At 39.3% G+C, this 13,976-nt stretch overlaps 1 protein-coding gene across 4 annotated transcripts in view; it reads left to right on the top strand.

Annotated features, from left to right (window-relative positions):
• ADGRD1 (adhesion G protein-coupled receptor D1) overlaps nt 1–13,976 on the top strand; it is a 500,100-nt gene that overhangs the window by 80,947 nt on the left and 405,177 nt on the right. For all 4 annotated transcript variants that reach the window (XM_066603414.1, XM_066603418.1, XM_066603416.1 and 1 more), the window contains 4 exons: nt 296–550; nt 5,001–5,059; nt 7,420–7,575; nt 10,965–11,024. In XM_066603414.1, the coding sequence (XP_066459511.1) occupies nt 296–550; nt 5,001–5,059; nt 7,420–7,575; nt 10,965–11,024 (530 nt within the window). The remainder of the gene's footprint in view (nt 1–295; nt 551–5,000; nt 5,060–7,419; nt 7,576–10,964; nt 11,025–13,976) is intronic.

Raw genomic sequence — 13,976 nt, forward strand, 5'->3', positions numbered from 1 at the left:
TGGGTGAAATACCTGAACCCAATAATTAAGAGGGGTGTCAACATACTTTTGGCCATATAATGCATCATTAAACCCAGGAGACCTATGTCTATAAAGGAAATAATGGTTGGGCACACTAGACTAGACCATATGATACTCTGCACAAAGTTTTCCAGTCTTTCCGATATCCTTTGTGGATCTTGTACTATACTGTGTACCATACATATACTGTACATGTGTGATTGTATTATTAGGAGTTATGTATAATTCTCTAAATTCTTAAGTTGCTGATCTATTTTCTTCCTTTGTCTTGAAGGTCCTTATTGGACACACGTCTTATTTACATGGACTTCCAGTGAAGGCCTGAAGGTTTATGTTAATGGAACATTCAATGCCAGTGATTCCAGTGGCCAGGTTTCCTATAGCTATGGGGACAGCAATGACAGCCTGGTTCTTGGAACAAACAATGATCTTTCGAAACATTATGTGAATGGAGCTTTCGATGAGTTCATCATATGGGAGAGAGCGCTCAATCCACAAGAGATCCACCACTATTTTACAGCTGCTATTGGTATGTTATTTTGGTAAGCAATATCAGTGTATGTCGCTTCTTGATTACATGTATATTCATACATAAAATTACTTATGTTAACGTAGACCTTACTTCTGACACTATTTAAGGGGAAATATTTACTTCTGCAACTACATTCAGATGCAGATTGGTTATGGCATTATCTATAATTAAGCTAAAAGGGACGTCTAATTTCCAGAGGCAAACATTCTTTATTTCTAAATGATAACCAAAATATGTAGTAAAGGGTTATTCTTATCATAGACTGTTATGGTATAATGCTACGATGTGATGTAACATTCTTATTAGTGGGGCCTGACCTCCAGGGAACCGAGGTTCCTTTGGTTTTCCTATGCATGGAATTACAACCTTGTCCCATTGAAATTAATGGGATGTTGCACTTTCCTGCACTGTGGGCAGTAGGAAATGTCAGTGTGAAGGAAAATTCTAAGGTTATGTACGGGTCCTGGCAGTCAGACCCTCACTGATCAGTAAGGGTGGCTTTACATGGGACGTTGCACCTGATGGTCATCCCAAGACTTATTGCTCCTGTTCACTGGAGTCAAAGTGTGCTGGAGATCTCTTCCAGTCGCCCGCCTCCATTCACTGTGAACAGCTAGTCATTCAAAGATGACTGACTGCCTGTTTACACTGAGCGAGAACTCTTTTACTAGTCATTTTGCTTCAGTGAGCTGAAACATAGTGATTAGTGACTACTCAGTGATTTCTTGCTCAGTATCCTGTTGGGTCCTGTGTTTACAGGGGACAGTTTATTGACGAAAATCGCTCAATTGAGAAATTTTTTTGGCCGATACTTGTCCCATGTAAAGCCACCCTAAGTGATGACATATGCTAGTGAGATGACATCACCTACAATGGTGGGCAAAACTCTTTAATGCAAATCCAATGTCAACATGATACATCCCTGCCAACCTGACTCAGGGACGTGTTGTTTCTAAGTGGATAGCAAGTGGGACCAACTTCTTCTGTCCCTTGATGCCACATTAGAGATCATTTAGTGAGCACAACTGGGTGCACCATTTCAGCTTTTATGACCTATTTTGCCAATGCTCTCAGTTAAAGGGTTCCCATCTGGAAGGTTTCATATGCTCCCTATCATGACTGTGTAGGGAGCTGGGGCTTGTAGTTAGAGCATCAAGTACCAATTATACTCACACACTAAAACCCTAGTAAATAAGTAAATGACTATGTACTGTACCCAAGTGTGGAATAATGGACTCCGTATTACATTACATTTTGACATTGGCTATTGCTGCTGTTAGTACAACTAGAATGTATACATTCACATACTTACAGATTTGTTTTAGGGTGCGTGAGTTAATTTAGTACTTGTCCCATTCTCTTTATTAATTATTTATACATCTTATGGTGTTCTCACTTTGCCCTTCTGGTTACCCTAAAATTTGTGGTCAGATTCTTTTAATGCTTGCATTCAAGTACTATGCACATATGTATATAAGCATTTGTTTAGCCTTGAAATGTGAGCATGGAGAGCAGGAAAAGCCAGATGTTAGAGTGCAGGCGGTGTTATAGAAGTTGGGACAAACAATAGTATTGACAACTTTTCAATTCTATTATGAGCTGGAAAAAGACGAAACGTAATAAATACTAGAAGACTCCCACAACTTGTACTAGGCTATGTCTATAGAATAGCTACAACTAATTGGAAAATTATCCTTTCGAAGGAAACCATATGATAGTTCTGAAAGTCTTCTATTTTCCCTTAGAAGAAAGTATGGAAGTCGTATCTAGACTGCTGCACTTCTGCAGATGTCCCTTTGCAGCTGGATAACTGTTCAGCCAGCGCAGGATTCAGGAATTTCCGCACTTCTCTCCTGTTGGCACTCATTAAACATGCAGGAGAACGATTGTTCTCAGTACTAATATTAACCTTTGTAGCACCAGAATATTACATTGCATGTTTATTTCATTTTTTTTCTAGAATATCCTTGATATAAACCCATCGTATTTCTTGGCATTGTATATGTACAGTATACATTGATCAGCCATAATATTAAAACCTTAATATTAAAAGACATTGATTATGTTGCTATCATGGCAACTAATAAGAGGTAGAATATATTAAACAGCAAGTAACTAGTCACTTCTTGAAGTTGATGTGTTGAAAGCAGAGTAATGCCCCTTTACACATAATGATTATCGCTCACAATTCGTTCAAACGAACAAATTTGAGCGATAATCGTTTAGTGTAAATGCCAAAAAAAAATCACTGAATATTCATTCAGGGTTGTTTATCGCTGGCTTCTCATTACGTGTAAATGCTCCCCATAGAAGGTGAAGCGTTGAGCCAGAAGCCTGTAATCCAGCGGGAAGTCTTTCGGTCTAAATGCTCTGCCCGATCGCTGACAACCTTAGCGGTGATGCCAGCGCTCGTGCAATCGTTTAAACTACTGTCAGCCCATGTAAAAGGGCAATTAGTGTAAGAATCTGAGCAAAAATTGAATACAAAGTCATATATATATATATCCCAAAATGGAAGCAATAAAAACTACAGCATACCCTGCAAAAAAAATCATTCAGACAACTCCATTAACAAAAAAATAAACAGGTTATGGGTCTCATATTATGGTGAGAGAAAGCAATTTATTTAATTTACCTTTTTAAAGTATTAAAACTTAAAAAAACACTATAAAAATTTGGTATCACCAAATAAGGTTAACGTCCTTTTTACCACACTATGCATGTCATAAAATTAAAAAAAAGCAGCGGCAATATTACATTTTTATCCTTGTTGTTCACTTAAAAGTGTTCTTGAATACTCTTATATGGTACAGGAAATGATGACACCATTAAATACAGTTCCAGAAAAAAACAAACCCTCATATGGCTATGGCCGGTGACATACCACTGTGTTTTGTCCTGACCTGAATTCTCAGCATCATAAATCCCTAAGATGGTTAAAGGGGTTGTCCGTCAAGTAAAGTTAAGCACTTCTGTATGGCCATATACATGCACTTTGTAATATACATTGTGCATTAAATATTGGCCATACAGAAGTTATACACTTACCTACAGGGGGTCCCCCCGACCGAATCCTTCTCCTGGCTCGATTAGACGCGCTTGCGCAGTCTGCCTCTTCTGTCCCGTTGAAGGGGCCGCTCCAGCGTGCTCGTGCCGCACAGCTGGTCTGCGCAAGTTATGGCTCTTGGAAGATGGGAGGAAATATAGTAGTAGAAGGAAGGGGTTAAATGCTCCTGTCCTTGCCTCCAGAATTGACACAGCAGGGCAGCTGAGAGGGTGCAGTCTAGCTGGCTGCTGCTGCAGAACATCTTGAGACTGCCACAGAACTGCCAAGTACACTGTACCTCCCAACTGCCCTTCTCTCTCTGTTCCTGGAGGCAAAGACAACAGCATGTAAATCTCTTATATGCCATCAGCAGGTTCCCTCAGATCCTCCAAGATTGTCCCTGGCTCTTGTAGTCTGATTTTGCCCTCCCTTCCATTCCCACTGCTCAGACTTGCATGCTGCTCACTTCTTTTAGTCTGCCTCGCATCCATCCACACCCCTCTCTAGGTAGGAAGTGGGTTGGGAGGTAGGAGAAGCATGGAAGAATTTTTTAAGTTTTAGCTTTTACTTTTCTCTTGCTACCGCTGTTGCCCCCTTCCCCAGCCACCTACCTTGTTCCATACCAAGTACACCCCTTCATTTCAACTGTATTCCCTAATGGCCGTGGGCTCCTTCAGCAGGTTAATGCGCCCTGCCATAACATATTTGAAAGTGTAAGAAATAGTGTATTTGCATATTAGTATATCTTATAGAGTGGAGTAGAAAGTATATAATATATTTACATACATGTATGAATGACCCCCATTAGTGCACTCAGAGAATGGAACAAACTGGGCCAAAAAATTCTACAAACGTAATAATTCTCCTATTCTATAATGAAATCCTTATTTATGAAGATGTGATAGCAGAAAGGTGGGGGTTCCAGTCCCTGCTGTTGCAGCAAGATACGGGCGGTCATTCCATCTCTGAAACAAGAGATACAGGCTGCTATAAAACATCTTGAATCTGCAGTGCTGACAGCAGACACAGATCTAGAACCAGAACTCGCACTTGGACTAGAGTAACATCTTAAACGCATAATACACCATTACAACTACACCACGAAAGAAAAGTTTTCTTACACAAATATCAACTTTGCACATTAAGTGCAGTTTTAGAGCAGTTTTAGAGCAACGCATATAACTGGATGTATTACCATGTGGAATCACATTAAAATGTGTAGAAGTGCATGTGAGAACATCTCAAAAATATCTAAAGTTTTATGTGTTTAATTTCCTGTGTTAATATGTGCCATTTACTGATGCTCATGCATCTGAGCCCTAAAGTGCTAAATGCTTTAACACCTGTCTAGTTATACTGCTTACCCTGAATACACCTAATTAATTGTTCATTTCTTGTCAGGTGATGAAACATTTGCTACTGAAACAATATCCAGTGCCCCGGGCACATCACGCCCAATGGTAAGAGCAGTGTGTGTGTGTAGTATTCTGTTGATAGATTTGGGGGATTTCTTTAAAAAGATCGATTCTGTTATACGTTATGCATGCTCGATACCCCTTGCAGGCTAGCTCAGCAGTTGTATAATGCAGGCAGTTCATCAATATTTATCAGTATTTGAACTATTTGTGTTCTTCACCTTATTGTGCCATTTTGTATAATGTGTACCACTATACCAAAAGTAATTGGACCTCTGAGCAAGAATCAAAAGTAGTATTTATTACATATGGTAATACTAAAGAAAGGATTGAAAGATTGACAGTTTTGGCAATCGTTTTGCATAAACTGCTAATGGACATTAATGTCTATTAGCAGTTTATTACCTTCATTTGCATGTAAATGAGCTCCAGCAGCAGTTTGGAAATCCCAACATGTGGTCTGGACTTTGCACTAAGCTGCATTGTCTTCGCATGGGCTGCCAGGGGCGGTCAGCTGAATACAGTGTAATCAGCTGCTCCCATGGAGAACACAGCATTTGGTCTCTGCTATCTCTCTCTGGCTGAACGATGGATTTTATGCTTACCTAAAAATCATCGTTCAGCTGAAGAGTGAAAGATGGAAGCCTTTACACACAATGATTATCGCTCAAAAGCCATCATTTGAATGAATTTTGAGTGATAATCGTTGCATGTAAATGGGGCTTTAGCGGGGCCTCCTTGGGCCCTAATGACATTGGATACTCTTCTGTGGCACACTTTCTAGTAATGTCTTATATACTTTAACTGGTATAGACGAATGCACTATGGAATGACCAACCAGGCTACTCCATCTTCAAATCAGATGGACATACCTTGGTGTGGAGGATGCCTCGGGAGCGCCTTTTGTATAAGTGTGTTGTGCCAACAGCTATGTACGATGGAGGTTCCATTACGGTCTGGGGATGTTTTACGTTGCATGGTCTCAGTCTGTTGGTTGCAGTGGCGAGAGCCATGAACTCAGAGGTGTACTTTGACATTCTAGACAATAATATGGTGCTAACAATGTGGCAATACTCTGTAAATGGTCAGCAACACTTCCAATAAGACATTGCGCCTTATCACAAATCCAACACTATTTTATGTTGATTTGAGGATATGGATGCTCCACAATTGGAGTGGCCTGCACAGATTCCCAACATGAACCCTACTGAACATCTTTGGAATGAACTGGAAAATCAGGTCTGGAAATATGAACCACATCCATCTTCTTTGGGAGAACTTGCCAAACGCTTGCAGGATGGATGGAGGGAAATACCAGCTGATGTGTATTAGACATTAGTAGAGAGCAAGGGTACTTTTAGATGGAGTGATTTATTGTTCACACTGGTAAACAATATTAGAGTTCACTTTGTTCACTTTACCAGTAAATGAGAATGACTGAATGATCGGTGTTTAAACAGAATGATTAGCGAACAAGCCAGCGATGATTTACGAGTGCTTGCATGAAATGAACGATGAGCAAGCATATTATCTATCGTTCATTGTTGACTGTGTTTACATTGAACAATTATTGTTCAAATTCAAACGATCCAGCGATATTTTGAAGAATAATTATTGTCAAAGGAGCCTCCATGAAGTATTAATATATGTAAAAGAATGCTACTCGCTCAGGTGTCCAATTACTTGTGGTAGGCTAGTGTACTAAAGCATGGATCTATACATGAAAGGTTGTAGTCAAACATTCCAAATGTGACTCAGATTGTCCCATCTTTCATGGTTATGTCAATGAAGGCAGACAGAAGGGCCACAACAGTAGGGTCTGGTGCTAATGACAACCCCAAAATAAATGTCCAAGACAGGACTGCAGAAATAACCATTAAAAAATCGTTTATTGAAAATTACATATATAATAAAAACATTTAAAAACATGAAGGAAATGCAGCATCCATACACAGGGAAATACATCCCCGAGGTCACATATATAAGAAATTCCTAAAAAAATCATGTTCATATCAACCTACAATAGGTGCACTAAGCTCATTGCCATGCACATAATAAAGTGTTAGCCACATGAATGGGGGTCTGGATATCCCTGCACCTAGAGGTGTAACATGAAGCTCCTGGGCCCCAATGCAAAACTTGTAACAGGGCCCCCAACTATAATGCTTTATTCATACTACTAGACTTACTATATGGAGAAGAGAGGCCTTATGGGCCCCCTAAGGCTCCTGGGCCCGGGTAAAAACGCATCCCCTGCATCCCCTATAGTTATGCCCCTGCCTGCACCCCAATGCACACGTTTGCCTTTATCTTCATCCAGGAGGTCTGGTGCTAATGAGGTATCGCTACTAATTTTCTAAACATATATGTAATTTCATACAAATTATCTGATGTTTAATTTTTAGATTTCTACAGATGCCTATGATTCTGTTATAACAAATCTGACTGAAGACAGAGAAAAATCTATTCTCTTCAAGCCTGTCTTAGGCTACTTGGAAGTGGTTTCGCAGATTGTGCCCAATAAATCCTTAACGATAGACACAGCAGGCAACTTGACTCAGGTAACACTTCCTGTTCTATTAGTGCTGAATCAGAAATCTGTAAATACATTCTCAGCGGTGTCCCAGAGGCAAGGCATGCTATAGAAAGAGGGCCTGTGGAAAAGTGGGTGGATTAGTTCATAGGTTACAAGATTGGTAATAGAATGAGAATTACTTGTCCGCCTTAATAAAAGGGGTCATTCACGACTTTTACTATTGATGACCTGTTCTTAGGCTTCTGCTGTTCAGGATCAGCTGATCACTGGGCCCAGTGTTAGCACTGGAGGCAGATAGTACTGTCATCATTGCAGCTGCCCAGTTTGGTGCTACAGGCTGCCATAAGGCCTGATGATCAGCTGATTGGCAGGGATTCTAAGAGGTGGACCCCAATCAATCAAGTATTATGCTGAGGACTATCCTGAGGAAACGTCATCAATAATAGTAGACCTGGACAACTCTTTTAATTTTTTTTATATGCCAGCAGCAGGCCCCCTCAGTTGCTTAAGCAATGTGAGCGAGCCGCTGGGAGCTATTTTCAGAGAACAGCGGGTGATCTGTTCTCTGAATACATTCCCTTTGTTCTGCCGCGGGGCTGACAGCTGAGACAATGTAATCAGCGCTCCCTGGGCAGAACACAGCGCGCAGTCCTTCTTATCAGCTCTTCTGCCGAACGATAGATTTTATGCCGAACCGAAATTCTGAGTGTGGCAGAAAAGTGAACGATGGGCACATTTACACATAACGATTATCGTTCAGAAAATGGCTTTTCAGCAAATTTGCAGCGATAATCGTTGCGTGTAAAGGAGCCTTAACTTACTTGAAAACTGTAGTAAACCATAATAGCAGGCACAGAGACTACCAGAAGTTCTGAGCTGTACAAGGAAGGGAAATGGCCTCTTTAAACTGTACAGATGAGTGGATGTTGAGAGTCAGACCCCACTGATCTAATATTAATGCAGGATAGGATAAGCCTTCAATTTAGAAAAAAACCCAAAACAGATAATCCCATTTAATTCTGCTAAAATAAACTTGTACAAGTTTTGTATACTGTTTGGGAGTGATTTACACCCATGCCTCATGGATTGAAATGTTTAAATAGTGCCATGGATTCTTAATTGGATTCAGATATTGACTTCAATTTGGTTATTGTAGAACATTCATCTTTTCATCCTGTTTTACGTTTTACTTTGGCTTTGTGTTTTGAGTTCCTTGTCATGCTGAAAAATGACATTTCTTCCAAACTTTTGTTTTTTTAGCAGACTGAAGCAAGTTGCTTTGTCGCTTTTCCTTGTATTTTACACTATCTATCCATCATTTTAACAAGATGTCCATTCCCCCTTACTGTATATCACGGTTTGGATATTTGCTGAGGAATGGGCAGCGTTCATTTTCCAGTACACAATTTTTTTCGTCTGCGGCCTCTGAAGTCAAATTTTGGCACTATTTATATAAGCATTATGTGAAGTCAGTTATTTTCGTCATATTTAAAGTATGCTGTTCATCTCCCTTTAAGCAAGTTGGTGCTTTAGTGGTCTCATTTGGCCCTAATACTTAGAGCCAAACTCACCTAAGCATGAGGGAAATCTCTGGGGTTGTCTACAGATTAGATTAGTTGTTAAATTGTTTTATATTTGACTAAACATTCACTTTATTCTCCACTATATTCTTCTTCTATCCTGCAACTGTATTATATTATTGTTACGTCTGTGCAGGGCTTATACGTTGTAGCCTACAGAGGTCTACATTTATTATCCGAATAGGAAAAATATATATATACAATATACTGACAAAGCAGAGTACTTGCCCTGATGAGGGCGACCCCACGTCAGGAACCCTAAGTTTTCCAATGGTGACAGGACAAATGGCAAAGGAAATATGACATTATAAGAAACGCACATTCAGAGCAGCAAGGTGTTAAACGGTTTCACAGGCGTAAAAGTGGATGTGCAGCAAACTTGACTGAGGACTCAGGTCAGGCAGGGAACCACAGACTATATCAGAACGGTTTCAAACAACAGTCTTCAGACAGACGTCCACCAACCAGGATGCAGAGAGTGTCACACAGGGTGTCAGACTGATATCAACCAGAAATCAGACCAGAGTCAGACAAGAGAGAGAGATCTGACAGGAGTCAAACCAACTGAGGCTGGAGTCTAACCGATGCCCTCTGAGGGGAGGGACTTGAACTGATGTGCAAAGCCAAAGGCTTTGTCCATGGGCAAATTTGAACTCCAAAATCCTTTGCGGACAATCCGCAATGCAAGCCACCGATAGGAAGACATGGACATCCGCAGCTTAATTAAAGCATGTAGATTTCTTTTGCTGACCTTCTGGTTCGGAAAACAAATCGCAGCATGCTCCATTTTGCTGCGGTTCCCGCATGGATGGCTTCTGTTGAAATCAATGGAAGCCGTCCGATCCACAGCCCATCCGCAATTCAATTGCGGACAGTTCGCGGATTCCGCTGAGAAGCCGGAGAATTAAAAAAAATCTCTACGGGCATGTTCAGCGGTGCGCCGGCCGGTGCTACCGCACATGCCCGCAGTGAAGACCCAAAATAGAAGTGATCATGTGCTGACATGAGGCTCACATAAGCCAAGGCTGATATTGTGACATCATCCTGCTCCGTTCCTCTGCCGGCACTGTAATGCTGTGACCATTATTGTAACTACTGTCTTGATGCCAGAAGCTTCTGGTACTGGGAGTTATAAAGTTGCTACCAGTTTATAGTTTGGACGCATAGCAATGTACCTTAAATTATTAAAGCCAATCATAGTTTAATATTAGGTCTTCTTGAATATTCAGGACTCGTTATTGCAAGTAAGAATGCCATCTCCAAAGGCAATTTGCAGCTCCATTATGATCCACCATGCAGCTGTAACACCAATCTCAAAAACACGGGCACAAAGTTGATATAAACAAATGTAGGCTCTGTGCCTTCAACTTCTCCATTTACAAAATGGAATAATCTCTCTTCCAATTTCCAGTCAAGATATTGCATATTCCTGAGACACTTCTCTTGGTATTAAAAAGCTACAGAAGCTTTAATGCTACATAAAAAATGAGTTGGTACATTTTGCAGTGTTGTGCATTTGCTATTGTAAAAGATTTATCTGTGAGCACAGATGATTCTGCAGAACTGCACTAAAATGCCACTACATCTAATGCTAGATTCATTGGCCTATGTTATAGCCTAATTGAAGTACTGTATCATCCCCATGTATATTTCCATTATAATTAATCGGTTAAGTAATATACCTATAAACTAAGTAGGCATAAAACAAGAACTTTAATGCTGAGGATGCATGTATTTCCTGCAAGGCATATGTTTTGCTTGAGAATTAGTTTGCTGGGAAACATTTTTCTATATGAATTGGTATAATCTGATTTCTTGCATTGTACACTTATAGGCCTTTCTCAAAACTGTGGAAGAAGTCCTTTCTTTACCTACCTGGATTGATACACCAACAGTAAGTATGCTACAGTTGTAACATTATAGTTAAATCACTATGATATACTTTCATCCCATTGCATTTCATTATGTATGGTCTTTTCTCTTCTTTTATGCTCAAGTTATACATTCTACTTCATACAGAGTGAAGTTTCTCTTTTCTGGAGGAACTTTTTCCAGTGTAGGTGTCCCACCTTAGATGCTGGGCCTCTGCTGCTATAACTACTACCTCGGAAGTATGCCCATGCTTAAACTATACACAGTCTGGGGGGAAGGCATAATCTAAGGCTTGGATACAAAAAAAAACTAAGTATAGGAATTGGGTGCCTTTTTAGTGGGTTTGGACTAGACGGTGTGGACAGCACTAAATGGGTGATTGGCATTATTGAAAGTATAAAGAAGAGAGAATGGGGAGTTGACATGTGAACTAATGCAGTAAACTCAAGATTTGTACTGTATCATGTGCATTTGCTGACATATTTTTTCCCAATTTCGCTGACAAAATTACGAGAATGACCAAGAAGCCCCTAATATTCCCACACTGTGCTCTGAGGGCCTGGAAATAATTAAAGTTTCCTTTCATACATTTCAATGTGCCTCATTATATTGATCCATCAAGTAATAAATGCCTTACTCGCAGCATCGAAATTCTTAATGAAATATCAAAAAACTTTGTCCATCTATGTAAGAACTACAGCCGATGTTTACAGCCTGCTGGGTGCACAATCTTCGTAGCTGGAGGAAGCAATGATATGTGCCTAGAAAGTCCAACAAAAATCGATTATGATAAATCATTCTTGGCCCTACATTACATGGATTTTAAAATTAAAAACTAATATTTATGCTGTTACATATGGAACGCTGAGATATGACGAACTGTTATGTCTATCTCCTTTATCATTATAGCTGTCATCTTCACTTCACTTACACTTGTACATATTTTATCCATAAAAGCAGCTTAAAATGTCTTTCCAGCTCCTTCAGACTCGCTCTCCCACTCAGTTTGAGCCCACCCACAAGTTGGTTTTAGTAGTGTTATTACAGATGGGTTGAACATCTTCTTCTTTTAATCTTTTGGGTGGGGTAAGTAGGTCTTATGCAACAATGAATCCATCTGTGTACAACAACATTTTAACAGTAAATGATCTTGGTAAAGATCCAGGCTCAAGATTGCGAATAGAAGAGATTGCAGTTGGTGTTTTCAGCATGAGATAAAAGATTGTAACAGATAAGTTCAGAAATATGGTCGACAACATCCACCTTATCAAGAGTCTTACAGCCAAGCCGAATACATTTGAAAAGTATAAAATAATCCATACACCTACTTTTACCATAAATAGTATAGCGTCACCTCTTATGGAAAGCATAGTAATCATAGGCTCAAAGGTATCAAGAATATCTATATACGTATTGGCAAAAGTTAAGAAACAAGATAATCATTGAGGAATTACTGTATGTTTAACGTAGGTTAGAAATAAAAATAGCATAAAAAGAGAACATTGCATACTTACATGTTTTTTTTCACACAATGTTCTTTTTCCTAATGTACTAATACAAAGGCTACAGTTCGAAGAAACCAAACAAATGTTTTGTGACAAAAATTAGGAAACCTATTTTGTTGGAATTCTATATAATTAATCAAACACAAGATATTTCAGACCATATTTTCCAGTTTTTTTTTAATTAACGTTGTTTTATTAGTAAAAGAATGACCTCTCAATCGTCATCCAATGTCATCCCACAGATGTTCTCTTGGGTCCACATATGCAGATTTACTTCACTTCATTACAATAACATTTTGATCCATAAGAAATGTCTTAACCCTTTCCAATCCAATTTGTATCCTGGTTTTCCTAGGGGGCGTTACTCTTTTTCTGCCATTATACAACCACGCTATCTGCTGGATAAAGCCAGTACTGCATGAGGTGACACGTTGAATAGGCTCCGACAGCAGAGAGGCTGGTAATATACAGTAAGAGAACCCCGAAGGACGTCTTCCAACACCGCAGCTGTACAGCCTTAAATCATAATGTCTTCAGACGTCAGACAGTGGATTGGAAAGGGTTAATAAGTTGGAATTGTTTTTGGTCATTACCATATACTGAAATAACCATTCTCTGGATATGTATTCATTAACAACTGACCGTTTATGACTTTGAAGCAACCCCAACACAACATTTTCACCACCAAGTTTTACTGTTGGTATGAGGAACCTAACATTAAATGTTTGACCAATAGGACATGCACATTGTTCCTGGAGTCATTTCCAAATAAATTTAGCTTACTTTCATCACTCCATGGAATTTTTGACTACTCAGTGACAGTTCAGTGAGTGAACTCCATACAAGCTTTCTTTTTTCTTTTTTTAAGAAACCATCTTACACGCAAAGTGTGGAAAAAATGTTACTTTTTGTTAGATGACTAATTAAACAAAGCCTAACTGTCTTGCTGTTAATTTTTTCAAGACTCAATTGATTTTTAATTTTGGAAGCAGTATAAAATGAATTGCGTTTAGGGAGCCTTGCAATTTGACAATCTGACTTTTTTGTTTTGTGTTCTGCTGGTTCTCGGTGCCATTTTAACTGTTCCAGTTTCTTAAAATAGTTTTAGAAGTTTTGTGCTAATGCAATGATTCACATCACACAATTTTGCAATGTCAATCTTGCTCTGGCCTTTTTTAAACATTGCTCCTACTCTTTGTTTCTGGCTTTCAGCTAAATGTTGCCTTCTTGCCATGTTTAATGCAGTTTACAAGGCAAACCACATTTTACACTGTCAGAAAGGAGATTAAAGTTGTCTAAACATGTTTGTTAACAATGTGTACTTGACTTATTGCTAGACGTCTTCAAGTTTCCAAACTTTTTGTCACAAAGCTCTTATTTGGCTTCTTCGACACAGGGTTATTTGTAGACTTTGTATTGGCATATTAAACATATTGTATGTAGATGTATGGAATATTATCTCTTTTTTT

Source organism: Eleutherodactylus coqui, chromosome 5, assembly GCF_035609145.1.
Source record: "Eleutherodactylus coqui strain aEleCoq1 chromosome 5, aEleCoq1.hap1, whole genome shotgun sequence".
Lineage (NCBI taxonomy): Eukaryota > Metazoa > Chordata > Amphibia > Anura > Eleutherodactylidae > Eleutherodactylus > Eleutherodactylus coqui.